This window comes from Cygnus atratus, chromosome 2, assembly GCF_013377495.2.
Source record: "Cygnus atratus isolate AKBS03 ecotype Queensland, Australia chromosome 2, CAtr_DNAZoo_HiC_assembly, whole genome shotgun sequence".
NCBI classification, from domain to species: Eukaryota; Metazoa; Chordata; class Aves; order Anseriformes; family Anatidae; genus Cygnus; species Cygnus atratus.
The window spans coordinates 148,730,610-148,756,734 of record NC_066363.1 but is presented as its reverse complement, the minus strand read 5'-3'; the positions used below and the strand labels follow the sequence as shown (position 1 = coordinate 148,756,734).

The 26,125-nt window shown below is 41.8% G+C and overlaps 1 protein-coding gene across 1 annotated transcript in view; it reads right to left on the bottom strand.

Annotated features, from left to right (window-relative positions):
• The window catches only part of FER1L6 (fer-1 like family member 6), a 67,200-nt gene that overhangs the window by 25,935 nt on the left and 15,140 nt on the right, over positions 1-26,125 (bottom strand). Inside the window, 15 exon segments of the mRNA XM_035556235.1 lie at positions 967-1,128; positions 1,642-1,752; positions 5,500-5,649; positions 6,123-6,257; positions 8,157-8,281; positions 8,790-8,976; positions 10,309-10,461; positions 11,563-11,679; positions 12,917-13,007; positions 13,674-13,774; positions 14,334-14,454; positions 17,894-18,074; positions 19,851-19,959; positions 23,346-23,695; positions 24,717-24,909. Coding sequence (XP_035412128.1) covers positions 967-1,128; positions 1,642-1,752; positions 5,500-5,649; positions 6,123-6,257; positions 8,157-8,281; positions 8,790-8,976; positions 10,309-10,461; positions 11,563-11,679; positions 12,917-13,007; positions 13,674-13,774; positions 14,334-14,454; positions 17,894-18,074; positions 19,851-19,959; positions 23,346-23,695; positions 24,717-24,909 — 2,286 coding nt within the window.

The following is a 26,125-nucleotide window of genomic DNA, read 5'->3' as shown; positions in this document are numbered from 1 at the left end:
TTTTCCTTAAGAATACAGAATGGACCATAAGGACAGTGTAACTGAGTTGAGTCCCATGCTGACATAGGCAAGCCCATCTTATTAGGACAAACTGGGAGAATCAGGAACATTTAGAGGGAATGAACACAGTGTTGGAGGCTGTGAGTATTAATGCCACCGCTGCTTTACCCAAGGCTATTAATCCTACCTGCCTTAGTTTGCCCAACCATGAGACGTGAATACTGGGTGGTTTCATGTTTATAGAATGACTTTAAAGCATAAAACTGCCCTTCGGACATGTAACGTACAATGCAACTTTAAAATGCTCTAGTTATTGTGCCTCAGTATCCAGGTTAAGGCTTTGATATTCTTTTGACTTAAAAATGAAATTTCACCTCTGTTAATGTTGCCAAGTAGAGCAAATCAGATGGATATTTTTTTCTGATGTTGGCCTTTGTCCAGTGAAACTAATAGCTCTCATAACCCAAGAAACAGGTAATAATTAAATTACCAGTCCGTAACAGTAAGGGTTACAATGTGAAAAGGTCCAGAGCTCATGAGCCAGAAATGATTGATCTTCTTAATAGAACAGTAACACTCTAGGGGAAATTCAGAGAATTGAAAGAAAATAAAGGAAACTGAGCTTTACCTTGCAAAATGGGAGATGAGGAAAAAAAGAATACTAAAAACAGCCCTGTTATTTAGCAACAAGTTCCAACCTATCAGTAAAAACCTGGTTGCAACATATTTCTTTGCCTATTTGGGACATAGCACGAGGAACATCGCCTTCTTTTATCATGCATTTGTAGTAGAATTCTTTTAGAACATCTTCAAACCATGAGCTTTTCACATAAGAACTGATGTCCCATAGCATTTACACAAGACACGGAGGAAATGATTTGACAGAAAAAGAGGGAAAATAGTAATTAACACCTTGCCTAGCCGAAACAGAGAATAGACAGGCAAGAAGTAGTATACTGTACATACCACTTCAAACCAATCTGCAAGGACATTGAAATTGGGATTTTTCTTGTAGCTCTGGATGACAGAGGATTTCACTCCTTTCCCTGCACACTCGATGAAAACCTGGGGGCGATCTACAGAAAGAAGCTGGACTTTCTTCAGCTCTCGAACACCCCAGAACAGGACCTGTGGTGGGCAGAGAAACACCAGTTGCACAAAGTGGGCAGAGAAAGTGCGATCGTTTGCAAACAGGCAGGAGACATTGGTTGGATGAAATTTGGGACCCCCCCAAAAAAAGCCTGGGAGATGGCCAATGCTGAACATCACCTCCAGTGAGGTCAGTTACAAGGGGAAGGCCTCCATCTCCTGCAGCCATCTTCCTGGACTGCACTGAGAACAAGTGAGGGGAAGCAGGTCCCTCAGCCTCACTCTGCCATGGGAGCAGTCCCTTCCTAGCAGGCCAGGACTGACAAGTAGCCTCTGCTGGTCTCAGGTGGAAGCACTGCCTCACTTGCCCAGCCTTAGAGAATCACTTTGATCTGAGCTTATCAGTATATTTTGGGATCCAAATGTTATTTTTACATCATTCCTATGGATTAGAATTTTAAGATTATCATCACACATAATTAAAACTTTATAGTCCAGTAACAGAGTAAAAGAAGCAGACATTTGGAAATGGAAATACTCTAGGTAGCTCACCTCCACTCTGTACTTGCTTAAAACAGGTCGGATGTTGGCTGGGACCGGGTAAATCTGGGAAACATCTGGTGGATCCACTGGGGGAAGCCTGTCTGGATCAGAATCAGGAATCTGAAAAATTTAGCAGTCAAGGATCAGGACAGTTTTTGGAAGAATAAAAACTGTATCAGAAGTATCTGTGAACGGTGTATTGAACACCAATTTAATGCAGTTTCGCAAGACACATTACAGAGCAGACAGGTGTAATGTGACTTGGACCGTGGTCTGTCCTGCTGTGATGTTAATACACTTGGCAGGAAGTATGTTCAATAGATTGGGGTTATGTACCTTGCTGAAAAAATAGTCCCTGTTGCCCCAGCAGGATGTAGTCTGCCCTACAGACAGGCACGTATTGAAGCATGGTAATTTAATTTACGAAGAACAGAAAGCACGGTAATTCTATTTAACACAAATCCTGAACAAAACTGCTTAGAAGACTTTCACAGACAAATTCTAGATCTGATTCTAGTTAAATAAGACTGGTGAACAGACAGTACACGAGTTAAATAGTACATTTGCCAGCCAGACATGCCAGAGCTCTTCAGCTGCATTATATTTGGGAATAGCAGTCCTGCACCACTGGATGCTGTCAGCATTTGAGAACTTGTGAATCATATCTCCAGCATCAGGGATGGATCTTCTCAGTGCAGCTACTAAAATCTTGCTGCAGGCGGCACTTATGCTCTTCATGTGTGATGGCATATAAGTCTGCCCCACGTTCAGGAGCTTACTCGGGTATACACAAGCTCCCCGTGCCAGGTGGGTGGGAGCAGAACATGCTCCACCACAGCTCTGAGGCTTCACCATCTCACTGCCCTTCACCTCTTGTCACACTCCAGGCTCTGCTGCTGGTTTGGTTCACCTTCTGTTGGAAAGCTCCCTGCTTATATTTCCCAACCCCTTCCTAATTCTCTGCAGTACATTTATGACCTTCTCATCCCATGCAGGGCAGATCTGAAGCCTGACCTGATTTAGTACATTCCTACATACAGCAGTCAAAGTCGGGGCCTGATGACCACTCCTACCAGAAGCTCGGGCTGTGCTAGCAGACAGCAGTAGGATCATTGGCTTCACAGGTAAACTAACAACCTGCAAGCAAAGCGCCCCTTGGCTTTCTCACAAAACACAGCACCTAAAGTGCACTGCACATACAGTTCTGGGGAAAAGAAACACACCTTCTGGAGAGCTTCATCGTTCCTGAGCTAACTTGTCACTGCTGAAAGGGGAAGCATTGAGAGACAGCTCTCAACGGACCTGTAAACTTGAACTCTTCCACTTCTTTTAACTAGGCCATCTGCCTATACAGCTGTGTACTGTTGTGTGGGAGTTTCATTAGCATTAGGGAGAAGGGATTTGTTCCGAGGATTTTGTAGGTGTAAGAGGAGATGGGTGGAAAACGTGTCTTCTAGCATAGCACCTGCAGCATATGCTAGTAATAACATAATTAACAGCAATAAATCACAGGAACATGTTTATGGCCCCTTATCAGTAAGAATCTGAAGCAATTCTTTGAATAGACTTCGTGGAACTTAAGGCCAAAAATTTAGGTCTAGTTTTGTTGTTCCTCAGTGTATCTGGTTTCTATCAGCCACCTCTGTGATGCTGTTTAAAAAGCCAAACAGAAACACATAACTTTGTGAAAGATACCAGCCTGTCTAAAAAGCCAGCTGTTTGGATTTAATTATATTCACTTCACATTTTCTCCCTCTGTATTAATTGACATTAGACACTCCAAAAATGTACCCCCATAATAGATTAACCAGTACTATGAAAGAACTTTAACTAGTAATATAAAAGAGTAAATGGATAAGAGGCAAAGACCATCTGAACCAGACCACATACAAGATATCACATCCCCACGTATAATTTGACTCTCATGGTACCCAATTTTATTGTGCTATCTGACTTGGGGACTGATGACAGATGACTAAGAAAAGTATGTTCATCTGCAGGCTACAGTGACTTTTGAAAATAATTTCTAAACTGGTCCACTAGCTATGAGAAAAACTTTGTTGCCCAAAGACTCCACTCAGGAGAGGAAGACTCCAGAGATCATCTAGTCCAACCCCCCTGCTCAAGTAGGGTCACCTGGAACATGTTACACAGGAAACGTTACAGGTATCTTGCAATGTACTGGAGTTTTCCAAGATTCAACAACTTCTAGTGAAATTGAGTGTTTCTGTATTACACCATGAAATTCCACTCATTTCAGTGGTGGTATTCAGCCTGGTGTAACTCAGCAAGGATTTTGCTTCGTGGCCACAGTGAAACTACACAGAAAAAGAGGTGAAGAATGATCTAACACAATTAAAACGAAAGCAAAGGAGAATACCTACAAGGTATATTTTCAAAGGGACTTTTTTCTTTTGATTTAAAAAAAAAAAAAAAGTAAATCTTGAGCCCACCTTGAGCAAAATCAAGACTTCTAGTATCCATTAATCTATATTATTTTAGTCTAATATTTTTCTAAATTCCAGGATACTGCATTATAAGAACTGGGTTAGATCTCTAGCACTGACCCAGCATAACAGCATTCATTTTGAGAAACAAGTGCTGACTTTTCACACCCTGCTTCTTCAACTGAACCAAATGGTACCTGCAGCTCAGAGTTATTGAGCACGGTTTGTCACAGGAAGGGTTATGGGCTTGGAAGAAGAGAATGAATTAGTCATTAGAGGTATTCATTTCCACCCTCAGAAATTCCATATTATTGGAAGGAACCACTCGCACAACAGCTCCAGAAGTGCTTTGAAACCTTGCAGATGTTTATATGCATTTTTTCTGAAAATTTCTTTCATGTCCACATTGCTAATATCTGCCATGTGAGATGCTCTAGAGTGTTGTCACTGTAAAGAATAACATACAGTATGAACAGGATGAACAGGAGGACTACAGGGTCTTTACTTACAATTCTTTTCAACTCTCTGGAGAAGTCTTAGGGGTATATTTGGATATATCCCAAAAGTAGTGCTGCTTCCCTAGTCCCATAAGACAGCAAAACAAAATACACTGCTCCCTTTGTTCACAAAGATTTCAATAAAAAAGAGGGAAAATTATGGCTAAGGTAGTAGACTCTACCCCTAGGTATCCACCCTAATGAGGTCCCCTGTGTGTCCCCATGGTGTCATATTGCAGGGTTTCATCAAGAACATAATTAGCCTATCATGCTTAAAAGCCCATTTTATCCTGGGAATAACTGTAAAATGTGTCACAGAGTGAAACATTTTTACCAGTTCTGATTTCAGAATAAATTGTCATAGTTTTTTAGTGCAGAGAAGTGGTGGCTCTGCAAATACTGCTGGGGCCTGAAAGTCCAGACACCTTACATTCTACTCGTGCATCTGCTCGGCTAGCCCCAGAGGTATGCCAAATTTGCCTTTTGTCTCACAGTGGGAAACCAGTGTAATATTTCTCCTAATACGTTACGGGTATCTAAAAACTGGGTTTTCCTTATCCAATTAATGTTATTCACAGCTCTCTTCTTCTAAGGGACAGAGAAATAATGAGAGATTTTTGAAGTTGTTTAAGTCCAAAGAGTAGGGCATTGCAACGGCGATGGTAGTTTCATCACTGTTTCTTAAACCGGAGCCCAATTTAGAGCAGGGTAAGTAAAGGGTAAATGACACACACAGCATGTGAGAGGTTTGCTGTTGTTTGCACATCAGCAGTGTCCCCTCTTCTCCTGGCACGATGGCAACTAGGAATGACGCAGACTGCATGGGGACTAAGAGGTACAACAGCAGAATGATCCTGCTCCAGTTGCAGTTCACACTAATTCCCATGGTGTAAAAGACTAATGGTCCAGAAGGTCTAGTTTACCTCCAAAAGCTCAAATGCAGCAAGAAGATCTCCTCCAGAAAGATTTCCACAATACACTGGGTGGTAAGAGAGTTTAGGTGGTTCATATTTTTGGTCAGCAAGCCTCACCACAGGGGCAGCCACTGTAGACCCAATATATTCTGCTTTACCCTAAATAAAGGAGAACACAGGTGTGGAATGCATATGAAGCCAAGATGATGCAAAGCCTAGAATATTTGTGGAAAAACAAACAAACAAACAAACAAATAAACAGAAAGCCCACCCTTTTCCTGAAGTAAACAGCAAAGAAAAATGCAAGGCCAGAGATAAATCCATGTCTCCACAGAGAACAATATTGACAGTCGTGTGCAAGGAAAGTGGGGGAGAAGATGCTTCTAAGTCAGTCTTTGGGGACAGTATTCACTTGGGAAAAACAGGGCCACAGCTTTGCAAGGACAAAAGGTTAAGTCTCAGGGCTGATTTCAGACATTAAACTGCAAATCGTTGTAACACTGAGCTCCATTCATCAAGGTTATCCATGTTGCTTGACAATTTTCCTTTTAATGCCTACTCAGTGACACAGCTTTGCCTTTACACTGACAGAAAGATGCAACAGCCTTTACTAAGAAGGATTTCAAGTTTACCACTGCATCATCGTCATACAGCTCGATGACAATCTCTGGGGGAAACTGAGCGATTTCCTGTCCATCCCCATGAAGCACAATGCCGTTGAAGAGCAGCATCTGGTTCCAGGTGGGGGACAACGTCTGAGAAATGATCTAATGAAAGAAAGGAAATGTTTAATATACTATAAATTGCTTGATTGGGAGTGCTTCATCAGGAAGTGTGGATGTGCTGGTGACATCCCAAATGATGGTTTGCTTGTGTCCAAGGTTTTAGAACTCTAAGCCCCACTAAGATAGTTTTAGAAGGCTCAAAACCTCTGAAAATCAGTTTTCATGTTATGGGTAAAAGTTCCCCTTTCTCTTTATAGGCCCCATCAATGCCCACAGACAACCATTTGCCTCCAAAAATATCTGAGGGAGATGTATATTGGGTTTACGTGGCAAGGTTTTGGTAGCAGTGGGCTGCAGGCGTGGCCTCTGTGAGCAGAGCCCAGCAGCTGCCCCATGTTAGATAAGAGCCAGCTCCGGCCAGCTCCAAAAGGGACCCGCTGCTGGCCAGAGCTGAGCCAATAAGTGATGTTTGTGCCTCTGGGAGAGCAGACTTAAGAAATGCAAAAAAAAAAAAACAAAAAACTGCTGCACAACAGCATCTGAGAGAGAGAAGAGTGAGAACCAGCCCTGCAGCCCCCAAGGTGAGTGCAGCAGGAGGGCAGGAGGTGCTCCAGGCAGGCAGCAGCAGTTCCCCTGTGGCCTGTGGAGAGGCCCCTGGTGGAGCAGGCTGTCCCCCTGCAGCCCATGGGTCCCACACGGAGCAGATCTCCACGCTTCAGCCCGTGGAGGAGCCCCCGGTGGAGCAGGTGGATGTGGCCTGGAGGAGGCTGCGGCCCATGGAGAGCCCCCGCAGGAGCAGGCCCCGGGCCGGAGCTGCAGCCCGTGGAGAGGAGCCCACGCAGGAGCAGGGGGTGTGGGGGGAGCTGCCGCCCGTGGGTGACCCGTGCTGGAGCAGTTTTCTCCGGGGGGATGGACCCCGTGGTACGGAGCCGTGTGGGAGCAGTTGTTGAAGAGCTGCTGCCTGTGGGCAGCCCCCGCAGAATCAGTTTGGCAGGGGCAGAGTGACCATGAAGGAGCAGCAGAGACAAAGTGCTATAACCTGACTGCAGCCCCCATTCCCCGTTCCCCTGCGCCGCTCGGGGGGAGGAGGTGGAAGAGGGTGGATGGGGGGAAGGTGTTTTGAGTTTTTTTGGTTTCTCGCTGTTCTAGTCTGTTAGTAATAGGTAACAAATTTTATTAATCTCCCTATGTTGAGTCTGTTTTGCCTGTGACGATAATTGTTGAGTGATCTCCTTGTCCTTACATCAACCCTTGAGCCCTTTCCATCATATTTTCTCCCCCTTTCCCTTTCAGGAGGGGGAGTGAGAGAGCGGTTGTGGTGGAGCTCAGCTGCCCAGCTGGGTAAAACCACCACAAGATGTGGGACCACTTGCTATGGGCACATTTTTGCAGTGTGCGAAGGGGTGCAGAAGGTCTCACACCTCTGCTTTCTGCTTATTTCAGCTTTGCCATTCTAAAGTGATCCTTGAGAACTGAATTCCGCTGCAAAGAGCCGTGCTGACTTGCACAGCTACAGAAGTTATATAAAGGTGGTCTTCACTCTTTGCTCAGTCATTGCACTCAGCCTATAAGGAAAGAGAACTGTAGGGTTCACCCTCACAACAAGCGATGAAAATGGCCCAAACTGAAAATATATAGAAAAATAAGTAGAGAAAGGTAATTCACTTGCTGCAAAGGCCCAGAAGCCCCAGAGAATATAATGTCTGAAAGAGCTAGAATAAACAAGTATTACTGCACCTCATGTTGAGTAGTAGGCTACACCAACACTTTTGCTTTGCTTGCAGTGGACTGTCAGGGGTTGCCTTTTAACAGCAGGTGGCCAACTTTTTGTGCTAGGCACCTCCTTGCAAAAACAATATTTTTCCTTTTCATAGCTTAATTCAACAAAAAACAACCAACCAAACTGTGTTTCCATTTACTGCAAGGGATTTTGCAACTTACCTTTGTGGTCTGGCAGTATGATGTGAAAGTAACTTTTGCAAAAGGATCGGAAAGTCCAGTGCTGTCAGCTGCAATGAGCCCCCTTGCCTGATACATGTGGGCTCTCAGCTGGAAGAGGTGCGTGGCTACATCATTGCAAAGAAAACAGTAATATCAGACTCACAGAAATGAAGCAGCACATGGACAGGAGGGGAAGATCCACCACCTGTCATCCAACTGAGATCTGACAAAGGGAACTGTTGCTAGTGCTGTCTCACTAACGAAACACCTGAAACACTCAGAAGTTTGTGTAAGATTTCTGGATTCACTTAAAATCGATGTCCTTACTGTAAGGTTGTTAACTGGCAGTTTTTATCTCTCCTCATCACAAGGAGACAGACCCATGGCACAGGGAAGTGAAAGTGTAAGAAAACAGGTGCTTCCTGTCCCTGACACCTGCAAAGAGGCAGCAGCAGGATTGAGGACTTGACAACAAAATGAACTTTTGCTAATTAAAATTTGCTGAGTTGTGATTCTCTTATAGCAACTACTTTAAACAGAGGTCTTACAACCTTCTGAATTAGAGCTTTTGGGGCTACCTGGCTCTTACAAGCCCTCTTACATTGCTACTATGGAGAAGAAACAGTGCCTTACTTTTATACCGCAGGCAGGCAGGTGAGGGCACCATGCTGTGCTCTGAGCTGGTGTTGGATGGTATTTCAGTTTCATACCCTACAGGCAAATTCTCCATGATGCTGCGGGCATAGCTGGCAGGTCCAAGCCATAGGTAAATGTCCACCTTTGCCTGCACAGTCCAGCCCAATGGGCGCTTGCCTGGTAGCTGAAGAAAAAAAAATCCACCCATTACCAACAAGCTCTAGAAAGAGGGCTGGCTGGATGCTGAGTCCTATGAAAGCAGAGTAAACTACAAAAATAAAGGAGCATTCACTGAACTGATACACCAATATCTCCACAGTGAGTGGCCCTGAGACTCATTCAGCACAAGAAAATTCTGTGATTCTTAGGGAGGAGACAAGTAGTTGGTTGAAAGTCTGCATAAATGGCATAGTGTTTGTGCAGACTAACTGATAGCTGTAAGCATGCCAGTGCTAGCTGATATCCTACTTTTCCTAGACTTCAACCCACTTCACAGTTCATGCAGTTTTGCTGGTCTCCAATAGCTAGTCCCATGTACTCCTAAAAATATTACCTCATCAGGTAGGTCAGAAAACATATTCCAGTATAAAACGTTACTGGTCTTGACAAACAATACAAATATTTCCTTACTCTCCTCTCCCACTACATCTAGTTCCACTTAGCTCAGTGTTTAGTTACCGGTTCACAAGGTAATTCTTGATATTGTAGGGCCTGCAGGATGAATTATGTTTGTTTAGTTGATTTGTTTGTTTATGCAGGCAGATAGCACCGTGCTTAACAGATACCTATGGCAATTATCAGAGGCTTAGATATTTCTGTCCTCTCTTTAGCTATGCTTTACGGGAGTGCTCCCAGCTGCTCCAGGTGAAAAACCACTAAAAAGTCATTAAACGCCATTGCTATTGCCTGGTGTGTTCAGACTTTTCTTTCTGGCCATAGTAATAATTCCACTGCATAATATTCCACCGCTGGTCACTCTGCCTTTGTAGGCATATAATATTCACTAAGATATTCCTTCAAGATGAATAACCCCAGAACAATATTTTAGATAAATATTGCACAAACCTAGGCACATTTTAAATAGCAAACATAGTCAGTTGCTATGTTAGCTCTGAATATCTATGTTCCTTTGCTATCTGAGTTGCATGCATGCTGAGCTCTTACCAGTCTCCTCCCAGTCTTCCATGTGCTGCACTCTGACGTCTTTGCCAGCAAAGAGGCTGCACCTCTGCTATCTGTTTACTTATATAGCTATAGATAAACAATGCTATAAACTTGCTCTAACAAGTCGTAGAGGAATGAATCACTCAGGCACCAAAAGCAGGGCAATAATACAGTACTTCAATAAGGACAAGCATAAATAGGAGAAGTAAGTATTACCAGATGGCATATATAAACATGTACACATTTTTAGTACATTAAAAAGATAGATTTGTAAAATACAATCCCTGTGTGAAACTTGAATACCAAGGGCTCCTCAGTCATTACCTGTGTTCACAGAATGCCCCAAACTTACTTTCAGGAAATGGGTTTTAATCTTCCCACAGTCCTTGCCTCTCTGCTCTTCCTCTGGGGAATAGAGTATGTGTTTTGCCGGGACTCTTGCATATGCAACTCTCTTGTTGTTGCTGAGCATCCAGATGAACACATCGGGCACTGTATTCTGCGGCTTTAAACAACAAGGAATACTGAACTAAAACTGCATTCTTTCTGTAAGCCACCACCGTATCTTTTTTGTTAAAACAGCCTACCAAGAGCTGATTCCCCACCTCTCTTGTGAAGTGGCAGATATATATCCTGAATAAAAGAGGCTGTCACTTCGTACTTTGCAATCCAAACTTCCATTCCCAAGCACAGCTGAAAGTAAAGAGCTTCGTGCTGTGATTAAGGAGCACCCACTCTGCAGATCATTTCAGGGGAAATTACAGCTAAAAATCCAGGTATGACCGTCTCAGGAAGCCACTTACCCACGAACTGTGTAAGCTGAAAGTATCCACCATGGAAATGTTACCAACTTCACCTTTACAAGCAAAACAAAAAGGACCAGGGCCAAACTCAAGCACTGGTATCCCATCATCTATTCTGCTTGTGATGATGCTCCATGGAGCCTTGCCCTGCCCTGAAGAGCATTTCCCCAAGCAAAGCCTAAGTATGGTTCAAAGCAAAGAACAGCCCAGAGACTGTTCTCAGGTGGCACTAGGAGTCCAGAAGGCACTAGGTTTTGGGTAGGAAGACAATTTGGCTGTAAGATGCAAACCATGCCAGTCTGTGGCACTCACTCCCTGAGCCCAGGAATATCCATAGCCCTGTTTGGTTTGCTAGCACAGACAGTTTGCAGAAAGAGAACACTTGACTGGCTGGATTTTGGCCTGACCAAATACAGTTGTTCTTCTGTTATTATCAGGCTTAATAGTATGTCTAAACAGTGTCTGCACAGTCAAGTATAATAAAGAGATCCCTGAGTTCATACTAGTCCAAATCACTATGCCCATACAAGCAAGGACATGAATTCAGATCAGAAAGCAGGCTGTCTCCAAACCACCAGGGCAGGACTTTTTTTTTAAACAACTACCAACACTCTGGACCACATCCACTCCATACCACTAAGCCCACTGTTTCCTACCCTAGTGTGTTAACAGCTCCATGAATTGCAAAACAATTGGGGCCAGATATCCAAAGGAGAACTCTGGATAACCAAGTCAGGACTTATTATTCACACTGCATTATGAAAATCAAATTGTGAATTTATCTGAATTTCTGTATGGATTACCTCATCAACCAAGAATCGAATTTTATCTATAAATGTCTGAGTCTCACGTATCATTTCATCCAGTGACATCTTTTTCTGCTGCTGAACAATTCCCTTGGCATCATTGGACAATGCTTCCTGCAATCAGGAAAGACGTATATTTCGTATGCATTATCAAGTAGCTTGAACTGGACACAGAAGACAGTAAGAGTCTTACATGCAAGTTAAAAAAAAAAAAAAGAGAAACAACAGAAAGAGATTAACTCTTTTGAGCTGAAAAACAGAATTGTGAATGTACCCCACCTTCTCTCTTATCTGTATGTGTACTGTATTTATGGAAGTCTCAGGAAACACATGATTGCCACCTGGAAATATAATGCTTTGATCCTGAAAGAAGGTACCACCTAATTCTGTGCTACAAACCATAAATAAAGCTAATGAACATTTCGATGAGCTGCACCCTTTTTTTATTTTTTCTCACTGCTTCCCATTAGGAGGTGAATAAGGCCTCACTGCCCACTGAGGAGTTAGGTGCTTAAACCCAGCTGAATCCTACGGTGCATCCTCTATCCTGGCTTTCCTCACTGGGAACAGGTCTCCTGTCTACTTTTAAACCCCAGCAATGTAGGATTTCAAAGCTTGCTTTATATACAATAGGAAGAAAAAAATGTTTTTAAGGAGTGACTCATCTGGCCTATTTTATATATCTACTTTGCCAAAAGATGGTCATAAACACCTCCTCATAGATAATAGACAGACAATCTTTAAAAAAAAAAAAAAGTGCAAGTGATTCTTGTGCTCTGTTCAGCCTAATCCAGATGCTCTCTTATACTAACAGCCCTCTAGCACTTGAGGGAGGGTAAATGCAAAGGAAACTTTAAAATGCAGAAATGAAGAATAAACACAAACTAGAATACATGAGACCACACTGATTCTGGTGTCTGCTTCTAAGTGTCCAGGAATATCAAATGCCAGACCCTACTAGTGTCGAAGTTCAGCCCCACCACAATAATTAAATTGCAATGTTAATTGTGTATTATTCTACTGAACAGCAATGTTAACTGGGTATTATTCTACAGTACTCAGCATCATCCCATTTTAAGACGCATGGAAAAGAAAAATTATTATTATGCTCATTATTATTATGTCTTATTTTTATTTAAAAACAGTATGTTCTGAATGATTTCAGGATATCTTACAACTCTTTATTAAGCACAGCAGGCTTTATCAAAAAAAAGTGCTCATGGATAATATATTCATATTAATTATAAAGCATTCCACTGCGGTTGAAATCAAATATAAATTAACATGTATACAACCCGTGTGCTTTCAGTTAAGATCATTGCATCAATGCTTAAAGAAAAAATATGCATACCAGTTCTTGCCTGAACAACAGGAGTCTTTTTTTGTCCAAAGTAGTGTAGTTCAACCCTTTGGGCTTCTTTTCAGCAACGGTAATGAAGGCCCTAGGACACAACAATAACAGTTTTTTTGAATGTGTGTTTGTTTGGTATGGTTTGGTTTTTATGCGAGTTGCTAAAATACATTGAAATGAAATGCTCCCTGCCTGCTATAGTACATGAACCAGAAGACAGGCTGAAATTCTCTGTCTAAAATAAATACTGAGCACCCATAGGAGTCAAAGAATAGAGTCCAGAATCTCTGGACCATACTTCATAAAAACAGGATTAATAAGTTAGGGTTTATATCTATTCTGAGCCAAATCATGTGTCTGACATGGAGCCCATTGGAGCACTTATCCCAGTATGTGGAATCCTTTGCTTTATGTTAACCTTGCATATTTTTACAGTATGCCTATCACACACTGTATTAAACCCTATTTATTACCACATGTTCTATTCTTAGAGTCCAGAAAGCCAAAACAATATGGAAATGATTGGCAGTAGTCTCCTGTCAATACTGAATGTTGAAAGTAGCAATAAAATATTTTCTTTGTGTAAATAGAAACTGCAATTTGGGAAGCCCTTTGTTTTTATAGCAAAATAAATACATCCCAGTAAGTTTACTGTACATTTTATTATTTTTTTTATCACCAGTTTCCTTGTCTAGTCTTGAATTTGTGGCCAACATATAAAGTTGATTTTCTGTATTCCTTTAGTAAATGTAGTTACCTGCTCTGATTGATAAAATCACTTAGGGTCGTCCTCATTTTCTCCTCAGATTCAATTTCTGAAACCTTGATCAAATCCTTTACTTGCTCTAATGATTCCTCCTAAGAAAAACACATGAAAAAGCTATTATGCAAAGAAGGGTTCTTTGTCATACTGCCGGTGCTGTAATGCCATTATTCACCATATGACTAGCAAGAATGAGGCAGGTGAGTTTGCAACGTGACAAAACAGGACCTTTGATACACCACTAAGCTTTATGTGTGCAGAGAAGACCCCAGCAGCATGAACGTCTTTCCAACACGTTTCTATTGCTTGGAGCTGCTTTGTTTCCTCAGTTTGGTGAAGACCAGTCAGAGGAAACATTCTCCACTAGCTGGGAGGAAAAGCTATATAATTCTCCTTGGTTCTGTTTGCAGCCCCACTGCTTACATTTAGCAAGCTGCTGGAGTTAACTTCTCAAACTTCAGCAGGCACAGGAGGCCTAGCCCAACACCTACAGTCACCATTGAGAACTGGAGTCTGTCCTCACAAGCTAAGATAAAGGGCTGAATGGTAAGAAATAAATCTGGGTGAAACTGTGGGGACCTGTTTTGGGGAACCTTACCTCTCACTGCCATGATCTGCTGAATGCCGGAGCCTGGGAGTATGGTTGCCACTTACCAGGTGGTCTGCCATTTTCTCGAGAGTGTTGGAGGAGTACAAACGAAAGGTCTGGTTGCCCCAGTAGCTCTTGACACAGATGCAGGGCTTCCTCTCATCGTACGGCAGGTACTGATAGTTCCTAGGAAAACAAAGTGCAGAGCAGATTGTAAAAGTAAGAAAGGAGTTCAGGGGGAGGCAATGGAAAGAAAAGATGTTTGGTGCTCTCTCACAGTACAGAAACCAAGGACACCACAGGATGTGTTCATATGTGCTATCCAGTGAATACATTGGAAGAAAAAACAGAAGCATCACTTACTTACAAGATCACATGCTTTCTATGAGAACCCTGAAAAGAAAAGTCTTAAAGCCAGTGGATCTAATTCCAATGTTTTTCAGGGTAGAAGAAAAGCTACACAAAGAGGCACGCAGAGAAGCTCTGAAATATTGTGTTAATGATGGGAAGCAATAGGAGTACAACGTATAGCAGAAAAATGAGCAAAGATTAAAACCTGACCACCTCTTTAAGAGCAATGGCTTTGTGCACTGCACTGCCTGGCAGGACAGAGTCTCACTGACACTTTCATTTCATGGGACATTTTTTCGAAAACAGTGGCTAGTAGACATTGACATGTCTTGGCAGAAGCTGATCTACAGGACCCTGCTTAGTAAAAGTGACACCTAACTCATAACAACTCAGCAATAAAATGCATCTGCTGCTCTCTCATTTCCCAATTTCTATCTCAGGGCCAAGTTGTCATATTGACTTTTTTGCAGAGCTACTTTCTTCTGGTGTTTACTTAAAGAGGGTCTTGTACTGAAAAAATGAGCAAGACACCAGCACAACCAGAGGCTCTGCAAACTTTAATGCACACTTGGCACAGAGCCTCGTGTTTTCATTAGAGTTGTGGCAGCCACGACATCAAAAGCATGTGTCTGATGAGCACCTGATGTCTTCCCTTTATATGATACTACAGTGCTATGATACACCGCACTTAGCCATACTGGATTTAACACTAGAAGCTGCATCATTTCAGCTAGTAACAGCAGGACAGTGGAGAGCTTTTTAATGGAAACCAAGCTCTATAAACTGCTTTACATTCTTCTGGGAATGGCTCCAACCCAATGCCACAAATACATGCTCTGCAGCTCAGAGCTCTTTTCTGGTGTGTACTCATCTTGTGACTGTTCAGTACTTCTCCACTGAAACTGATTCTCCAGATAATAAAGAATAAAAGCTCTTGAGCCTCCTACTCTTCGCAGTGTCCCACAGCTGGAAGAAAAAATGGTTGCATTTTCCATTTCCTCTCCTCTGGGAGAGGCTGTGGTACTTAAGCTCCAGCACCTGGAGCACCTCCTGCCCTCCTTCTGCACTCACCTTGGGGGCTGCAGGGCTGCTTCTGACTCCTCACTCTCCCAGCTGCTGTTGTGCAGCAGTTTTTTGTTGTTGTTGTTGTTATTGCTTTGTTTTTTCAGTTTTTTGAATCTGCTCTCACAGAGATGCAAACGGCATCACTTACTGGCTCAGCACTAGCCAGCAGCAGGTCCCTTTTGGAGCAGCTGGAGCTGTCTCTGATATGACATGGGGCAGCTGCTGGGCTCCTCCTGCAGCCCCCCACTACCAAGTCCTTGTCACATAAACTCAGTACACCCTAATAGGTTTTTATAAGACTTTTTCTGTTCAAAAATAGATTAAGATCATTCGATTGTCCTATGGAATATCAAAAGACAAACAGAATTTCCAATATACTTGCTCCTCAATAACCTACAGCAAGTTGAGCATTACACGTCAAATTTGGTGAGCAGTAGAGCTATACAGGTCTTGGACAGTCAAAAATTTGGTGCTTTCATAAGAGGGAGGAACAATTCAACTATCTCTCAATGCCAGAACTTCTTGACCTGAAATTCACAGAGCTCATGAGTTCTTTCATGGGATTTACTAAGAAAATTATATGGTCATGAAATAACTCAAATGGAAGACTGAGCTCTGAAGTTTATTACTCCTTCTATGAGAATTTTGGGGAACCACTTTTTCCATGTTAGCTTATCCATGCCATACATTTTGATATAAATGTGGAAAATTCCTGGCAATTTCATGGTGTCCACATTAGAGGTCTCATTGGTCTGCATGCTCTTTTAATTAGCTAGTGGTTTAATCTCCAAAATGGACTCTTGTTATTGTTTTCTGCTGTTCATTTATGATTCAAAACCACCGAGTTTATTTAAAATATTGGTATGCCATTAAGTACTGATTAATACTGAAAATAACCAGCAATGAGACCGGTAAGATTCCAATATGAGGTGACAGTCATAAAGTCTACTCTATTTGGTATCTGTGGCTGGCCAAACTGTTTTAGATAGCACAGGAGGGAAAAAAAAAGATGCAGCATTTTACATAAATTTGAGGAACAGGGACACATAATGAGAGCAAACTTGGCTAATATTGGAGAGAGTCAAGAAGCAAATAGTAGATTTGAAGAATGATTCATTCTTTTACAACAGTTCTTTAAATCTGAATTTCTGTTAAGGGAAAAACTAAAAATCTCAAAGTCTCTCATGGAGGATAATAACCTAGCATGTACCCAAATATGCAATCCTGGTAATGAGGAGAGGCAACTATCTTTCTGATAAACATTGTTTTTCCCCTTTTACTTATTTATTAGCTATAGAAAAAAGAAATCTACTATGGTATTTTCATTTTTTTTCCACTGCCTCTTATTTAATCTGGCTGAACCTCCAATTGCAGGAAAGGATGAAAGTACTTCTTAACTTTAGGGAGGCCCAGAAACCAAACAGATACAGGTTCAAATTTCCCACCTGGCCCTTATATCTGTAAAATGCTTGGCAGTGCCTGGCCTTCTACAGAAAGAGATACCATCTAGTCTTGGCACTTGGCTATATTAGGGATTGTTCTACCTAACAAAGCAACAAAGAAAATATTTATTTTTATTGGTATCTTTGAAATGAAATAAACCTTTACACTTTGTTTATAAGCAAGGCCATTTAGAAGCCTTCTGCATGTATTCATTCATTGCTCCATCCTTTATTTTAAGAGGACTATTTCCTCCTACTTTTGTTACTACTTGCTTTTCAAGTCTACATCTATAATTATTAGCTCTGGAAAGTGTTCAGGGAAACCGTCTCTGTCTTGGCCAGATGTCAATTTTTTTGATGTGTTATTCTGCTTCTGGAGCTGATCACTGGATGGATGCTACTTGTGATCAGGGTATAGGACCCTCAACCAGGGACAGCACTGAAGGAGTTTTACTCTTTCTTACAGCTTTCCAAATGATAATCAGCATAACACAGCCCTTTTAAAAACATCAGAACAAGAAGTTCAAGAGCCCATAACGCCAAAATCAGAATATAGTGAAAAATGGCATGTAGCCCATCCACTTCAGTGGAGGCTGGAAAATTTACTGTTATGAAAGATGTGATTGAAGATGCACAACATCCACTTTTGAAAGCCTTAAATTCACACAATTGGTTTAATGCTGCCAGGGTTAATTAATGAGTCCCACAGGATTATAAAATAGTAACCAGAGTTGTGCATGATGACGCTTTAAAACATAGATCCTCACCTGTTCCCACCTGTGATTAGTGGCTTCTCAGGGTGTGTGGTGGATATCAAGGGTACTCCGAGGTCATGAGAAATTTCATCCTCCTTCTCATGCAGCAGACTTTCTTCCACTTCTCCACCACGTGCCTTCTTTTTCCCTCCAGCTCCCACTGACACTCCATCAGTAACTCTACCAAAGTTACCTAGAGACATAGGATTACAAGTGAAGAGATGGCTGCCTTGGAGTTGGTAATGAGGTTTTAAAAGAGGAAGAATATTCAAAGTGAAAAATCTTTGTCCCTCCATGTTCATTAGTTGTTCTGGCCATTCCCCAGCATATAAAGGTCCTAATAATTTAAGTCTATCACAATGTCTTTTCAGACTCCAGGACAGGGCTTTCTTGCCAGCCCTACCTAATAGGTACCTAGGGTATCACAGAGTGGTGTGATTTTCTGTTTGCTGGACCCTAGGAAAACAAAAGGAACTTCTGCTTTTGATAAAGAAATTCAGAAGCAAAACCAATACTGTTGTTGATATTTCTAGATCCTGGAGCTTCTATGTGTGTTTGATTTAAATAGCAACTGTATTTCTTCTTTACAACATGTGTATGATCATCACAAAGTCTGATCTCAGAAGTGCTAAAGCTCATTTTCAGCCAAGAAAATTTTGCAAAGTAGGGCTGCAGAGGGACCTTCAGCAATAACAATACTTGGAGGCCCCAACTTCATGCCTGAATCCACACAACTCTGCTAACAATACAGCCATCTTCTCTGATACGATTTTGCCTTAAAGGGCAGTTATCAGCACTGGGGAAGAGGTGCATCCATCAGAGTGGTAATTACAGATTTTATAAGAGACAGGCAGAAAACATTCACTGCAGGAAAGGGGTGTGCTGAGTCACCCCATACAACATCACAATCTGGATTTTAGGTTCATCTCATCACGTAAATAATGGATATTTGCCAAATGTGGATCTGAATTTCATCTGCACAGATAACTGACAGATGTTCAGGTCCGGAGTTCAGAGCCAGACTCATCTTTAGTATTAATTCCAACAAGACTCAGTATCATTTCTTGCCCAACTATGTACATGAGTTTCTTGTTATTCCTAGCTCTGCTTCCTGCTGAGTTTCAGCATGAATCAATATCACTCATTGATTTCTCTGTTTGTCAGAGTAACTCCCTGCACACATACCCTTACAATTGAGTGTACCAACTTATGTAAGCACTAAGATGGCAAGTGTCAGGGTGTTACTCTGCTTTTGGACTCTAACACAGAGATAAGCATACCCCTGCAAGGGAAATAAGACCATTTCTGGCTTCTCTCTCAGGGGAAATTTCTTCTGGTGTGAAAATATCCAGTCAACATTCATGAAAACGTCTTATTTTTTTCTTTACTCTGCTCCTGGGGACAATTCAGCTCCAACATGAGGATGCTGCTCATGCAGTACTGCCCTGCTTTACCCAGAAAGCGAACAGGACTCATCAGGAGGATCTCACAGGGCAAGCTGGTGCATTCATTTTAAGGCTTGGCTATACAATAACACCTGTGCCACACTCACAAACCCACATGTAGGTCAGCAGGGTTGGCCAAGAGGGTTCACACAGATCCTCCCTGCAAAGAGGCTCCATCACAGCCAGGGACAAGTTGCAACGAGCACTACAGAATGAGTGCCATCCTGAGATAAACCTTTTCAGCTGGATCTCCCAGGAGATTTGGAGGCTAAATACTGGGTGAGTCGCTGTGTATTGAGTGGGAGAATTTGTATTAATACAGAGCACCTGGGAGTAGAGACAGCTAAGTGACTGGAGTAAGCATGATGCTACCCAGGGAAATGATGATCAGAGTTTAACACAAACCTATAATCCCTGCTCTGAAGGTGATGCCTGAACCCTGAGACAGAGCTGTCAATAGCACATAGTGTCCACTTGCAGTCAAGACCTCCTCTCTGCTTTGGGGATGAGCTTAACACACTTACCAACGGAAACCTCAAAGGTTATTGGCTTGTCCCCAACCTTCCTATCAATCATTGTGGCTTCAAAAAATGTCCCAAAGAGCAGGAAATCCTCAATTTTCTCTTCATAGATCTATTGGAGAAGAAGGAGGCAGGAAAAAAAAAAAAGACATTTATTTTATCTTCTCCTCTTTTTTATAGCACAGAGCCTTTACAAGTCTCTAGCAGCTGTGTTACTGTTGTACATCTATCAGTCTGAGGTGCTCAGTGACACAATATGTAGGGAGAAGTAATATCACTCTAACAATCTGCTCTGATTGGAAAAGAAAAAGAAAAAGAAAAAAAAAGAAAAAGAAAAAGAAAAAGAAAAAGAAAAAGAAAAAAAGAGAAAGAAAAAGAAAAAAAAAGAAAGAAGAAAGAAGAAAAAGAAAAAGAAAAAGAAAAAGAAAAAAGAGAAAGAAAAAGAAAAAAAAAAGAAAGAAGAAAGAAGAAAAAGAAAAAGAAAAAGAAAAAGAAAAAAAGAGAAAGAAAAAGAAAAAAAAAGAAAGAAGAAAAAGAAAAAGAAAGAGAAAGAGAAAGAAAGAGAAAGAGAAAGAGAAAAAGAAAAAAAATATCTGTATGACTTTGGTCTTATCAATAGCGTCCAGCTCTGCCAGATGGTCACATAAAAGTCATTACCTCTCGCTTCATACTCCACCTCACCAGTAGTCTATATTAAATGGTTTCAGTATATCCCCATATTCTTATACCATCATTCAACCTACGGCAGTTCAAGGGCTCTCTTTGAGTGCAGCAGCAACAACATGTCACTATCCTGAGATAAGTTATTTTGCAGTAAGTGTAGCATTTCATTGTGATAGTAAATGCTACCATGCTAATGCATCCAGGCAAGGGAGTGCTTGTCCAGCTCTACTTCCCCGGGGACGACTGTAACCTACTGCCCTTGTGTTTGTACTGTCAAGACATTGACCTTGCTCAGGGATGCTCAGTGAGACCAGTAAGACACTAAGATTTCTGGCATCCACATTTTATTAGATGCCAGCCCTGTGCAAAAGCCTACTGAAACCAAGCAGCCATTGATTTTTTTTTTATTCTTCTGTGCTTTAAACCACAGGCACAAAGGCAGGCTCTCCATGTGTGGGGAGCAGTCCTTTGCTGTTTACCTTCCCTGGCATCACAGCACAGAAACTGGTAACCCTGTTTGCAGCTTTTCACAGAAAGTGGAAGCACAGGAACCAAACAGTCTCAACACAGAAGCACACCCTGAAAAGGGTAATGACCTTCTGTGGAGTTTTGAGACTCAGTTTGGCTCTTTATAAACCTATTGGATACCCATCCAAGGAAAGCTAGCTGAGACCTCCAGTGCTCTCGGGTTATTAACAAAACAAGCTATTAGTCCCAAGACAAGACTAAGCTCAAGCGAGCTGAATTTTTTCGTTTGAGTTCTCCTCAAATTCACATCCTGACTGCCACAATCTACCTGATGCAAATACTACTGATTTCACAGCACGAATACTCATCTCCTGAAGCCCATCAGGCAAGATCAGAACTAGTGTCTTTTGCAGCAGTGAGGCAATGAATAAAACATCAGCTGTACATGAATATTTGTTTCCCTGCCTTTTGCAAAGCAGAAACTGCTTTTGACATAGCCCATGATCTCTTCATTTTAAACAAAAAAACAAAACCCTTTGCTATACACAGCAAAGGAGCATAGGTCTTCACTGAAAGGATTAGTAGCATCTCAAATCAAAGTTAACACCACAAGCAGACTGCAGCTCCAGAGTAGCGTTAGCTTCTCTGCACCTTGATTATTTTCAGCACGAACCTAGAGCGTGGTGTGCCTAGTAAAGCTGAGGCTCAGAGCTTATGACCAACACATCCACCACACATTATAAAGAAAGCAAATTACAAATGTTTAATGACTCAGTCAATAAAGTTGAGCTTTGGGGCCCGGTAATTTACCTCTGCAGTCTCAGAGGCACTATGCAACTTTTTTTGCCTTATTTGTACTGGCTCCCATTCCTGCTTTTCTTTTCAGAGAGTCGTAATACAATTACTGTGTCTACTGTAGCAAGAAATATTGCTGAATGTCAAAAACAAAAGAATATCAAGCAGCATTGCATTATGTTGTTGCCTTTTTCTCATTCTGTATTTGAAACTGAGGCGAAGTTATCAAAAATGAATCCTTATTACTATTATTAATATTTATTGGTGTTTCAGCAGGGTTTGTTCCCCTGCCTGGAGTATTTAGCTAGTACCTAAAACCATATTGTCTGAAGGCCTCATAAAAATGGATCTCCTCTATATAAAGGAAAATCTATATGAAAATAAATTTCTTTTCATGTCATGTCTATTACAATCTTCAGAGAAGACCTGAGGGACGAAGGCAATTTACAGCTATTTAAGCATATAAAGCAAGACCAGGGCACAGGCTTGCACACTGGCTTACAATTACCCATACCATTTCTCTGCTAACACACTCCTTGACCTGTTCCAGCTAGCACTCATGCAGGCAATGATGGGGCACAGTCTAAGAAAAAGCACTTGACAAGACTAGACCTCAAGATCAGAGAACCATTTCTCGTGTTTTATTTACTTGTAGAGATGGAGTCAGAAGACCAAGAATCAGATCTACTAAGGGACACAATTACCTTAGGCACTAAGGTGAGACTCCCAATACAAAAGCCAAAATTTTGATCAGTGGCATGCTGTACTGAAGGGGGAAGAAAACTGGTTAAAAAATATTTTTTCTTCCCAATTATTTGGTAAAAAATAGAGCTTTTATATGTACCCATGTGCTGTTGCTCCCAGACTGTGATGTGATGGAGCAAGGAATCAGAGAGTGGTTCAGCATCTGAGCCCACGTTTGCCACAACTGCACAACCTCGTTAAAGCATCATAGCACAGATCCTCCAAGGTTGCAAATCCGTACAGCAGGTGAAGGTAGTAAATTTACATCGGTTAACTTCAGCTGAGGCTAAGCCAATCTAAATCTGCACTGAAAATGCAGGACTAAAGAAAGAAAGTTAGACGCAGCCATCTAGGCTGCACTTGAATTTCTCTGCACTTGCAGAAATTTTACATCAGTGTTTCCCTACTGACTTCAATCAACAACTACCAATTTTCTCAAATGAGTGCAGGAAATCAGACTTAATTATTACAATTTATTCCCTTGGCTCTCTACCATTTAGCAGGTATTACATCCTGTAAGGCTGTAGTAGGAACACATGGATGCAGCTAGTGCAGAAAGGGCAATAGGGCAGAAGAATAAGTTTTATGGAAACTGAGTCCTAAGCGATACTTCCTGTCAGTTACAGATACATATTAATGCTTTATTTTATATTAATGTTTTTTTTAAAATGCTAATATTAATGTGTTGCTTGATTATGGGAAGATACCAAGACTATGGAACCAAGACGTAAAAGCAGTATTGCATGACCAGAAGCCAAATACACAAGTCAGAGCCGTCCTCAGAGGTACAGGGACACATGTTAATCAGTCTCTTAATATCATACTGACCTCTGAAGGCACATCAAATGGCTCGACTTCCACTTCAGTTGAGTTTGTCTTATCTGAAGGAGAAGCTGACTTTCCATCCTCTCCTGCTTTGTCAGTTTTGTCTTTTCCTTTGGCTGCTTTGGAGTCTTTGTCTTTAGATGGCAATTTGATATCCTTGATAACCCTTGAAAACTTCGACTCACGGGCTCCTCCTGAAAGGATCTCCACAGCAATCTCTATGAAGAGACGTCCCCTGAAGGAGGCCCCTTCTCCAAAACCTTCATTAAGTTCCTGGTGGTCATCCATGAGGCTGTGATTCCTGGCTGAGCCATAGAGATTGATCCAGGCAGGCCCAAAGGTAGGCAAGAACCCTGGAGATAAAGCACATTTAACGGCATTTCCGTTTGGCATTAGCGCGCTCTCCTGACAGTCTGCTCAAAGAAAGCTTGCCTCTTGTGCACCAAAAGCCAAACCTGGACCCATTTTTATACCAGTGGAGACCAATTCACTATTTTTCAGGGCAATTCTTAGGCACCAAGGAGCCTCTGTCAATACCCACCCAGGGACTCTGCCAACCTGAAGCTCTTTCTCAGAAGCTATTCATACTACATGTGCTGGGTGCGTGGATCCTATTGCACCTCTTAGAAAAAAACAGAGCTTGCTACTACAGACTGAGGACTGGGACACAGTGGGAGAGGCTTTCTTGCCCTGTCAAGACTGTTCACAAGCCCATGCCACTGCCCGCCTTATATGATTTATCTTTTTGTTGTTGTTGTTGTTGTTGTTTAAGGCCTCAGCTACAGATTTAAATTGCCAAGTTTAAGGAGGTACCAGGGCTTTGCTGAGCTGTGATAACTGACCATGTTCCACACTAGGATAACACAGCATAAATAAGGCTATAGATGTATGCTCAAACATCAGTGAAAAGATTCCAGGTAGTGAACTTCACATACATGAGGGTTTACACACTAGTCTGTGTTACCTCCTTGAGCTGTGATAGCACTTTGCTCTTCCTGGATAGATCAGAAACACAAGCCCAGGATGCCTGTAATTTGCACTTTGTGCTTTCATTGGCAGACAGAAACTAGCACAAACTATAAACTTACATCAGTCATTCCTAATGAGCTAGAGCAAGTTATTGCCACAGTCACAAAGAAGGCACCAAATTACGTAGCAGCCCCGTAACAAGAAAATCAGTGGCACACCACTATACAACAAGCACAACGAGATACAACTTCAGATTAAGCAAGAGAATAGCTTTCAGAACCAACAAAAAACTTGGATTTACTTGAGCTCTGGGAATCCCTGAAATGGGATTAGTCAATGCCCAGATCTCAAGCAAGTAGATTTTACTGTAGGGACATATTTTGGCAACTGCATTTTTCCTTTTACCTTTGTCACCATCTTGTTCATTTGATATTTTCTTCAAATCGATGAAATGGGTGGCTAAAGCCACGTCATTCATGCTGCCTTCATCCCAGACCTGGATTTTGACTCTTCGGCAGAGTGGAGGGAACATTTCCTTGAAGATAATCTGTTCGTGCCATACAGGATCTGCACAGTTCTTTTGCACTGTTGTCCGACCCTGAAATAAAAGTCCAGCATATTTAACCCTAGAGGGATCAGACTCTGGAGAACAGCAGTGAGTATAGCAGAAATTGCACTCAGCAACATCTCTCCAGTCAATTTTTAAGCACAAATATCCTATCCTGAAAGTTTATCTATTAGATTGTTTATTATCCCCTCTGTATCTAATAAAAGAACACATTATGACTTAAGAATTCTCACCTGCATATAGTGGAGCTTGGAATAAAATTTAATTCTTCAGGGCCTTTATGCACAAAACATGTCTAGGAAGCCAGACTTTGGTGTTTCTGCTACAAACTGCACATCTTTAAATGGCTTTTGAAATACCTTGGTAGTAGTAATGCAGTGCAATTTGTCTCGTAAGATGAAATTCATTATAGCTGCCAGGCTGTAGGTACCAACAGAATTACCTTAATCGAGGCAATTTATCTAGTATAAAATATGATTACTGTGGCTCGTGTTCTGGGCATACGCCTGTGTGCTAGGGAGGTTGACTGGAGCTCCTCCTAGCCTGGGGGAGGGGGCAGGACCATAACACAGTCAGTGCAGCTGCGGGCCTTCTACTTTCACATTTGGTGAAGACAAACAAGTAAAAAAGCCCACCAACAATACCTCTAAACCCATATTTTCCATGCCAGCCTGCAAACTCACATCAGTCACCCATTCTTGTGTCTTCTTCAGATCTCTATTAAGCCTGAAGAAGCTGCACACATTTGACGAATCATTTTAAACCATACTAGTTTCAGATGTAACACTTTGCAATTTGGGTTCACAATAAAAGATGAAATCAGCACCACAGGCATCATTCTTATGCCCAAAACACCTGTAAAGGATGAACTAGAGTTCACCCCAGGGCTTCCATGCACACAGAAAGCATTGCTGGTTTAGAACCTTTTCCAGTCAGATTCTTTCCTTGATAGGTCAATAATCAAGACAAGCTCCCTGACACAGTGCTTCATGGACTTAACAGAGGAACCAGATCCCTGGGTCCTCTTCCACCATCAAGTCAGAAGGCAGCTCTCTGTAGCACTGTGTTAAATATTGCAGGAGCTGCAGAAGTAATGAAGCCAGGCATCACTGAGAGTCTACTTGAATGCTTCTTCTCTTGCTACCCCCAGAAAACTTGCAAGGTTTTCTGCTGAATTACAGCAGAATAATTCCCCAGTGAATACACATCCCTAAAATCCAGATTGCACCTACCTTACTGATTTCAA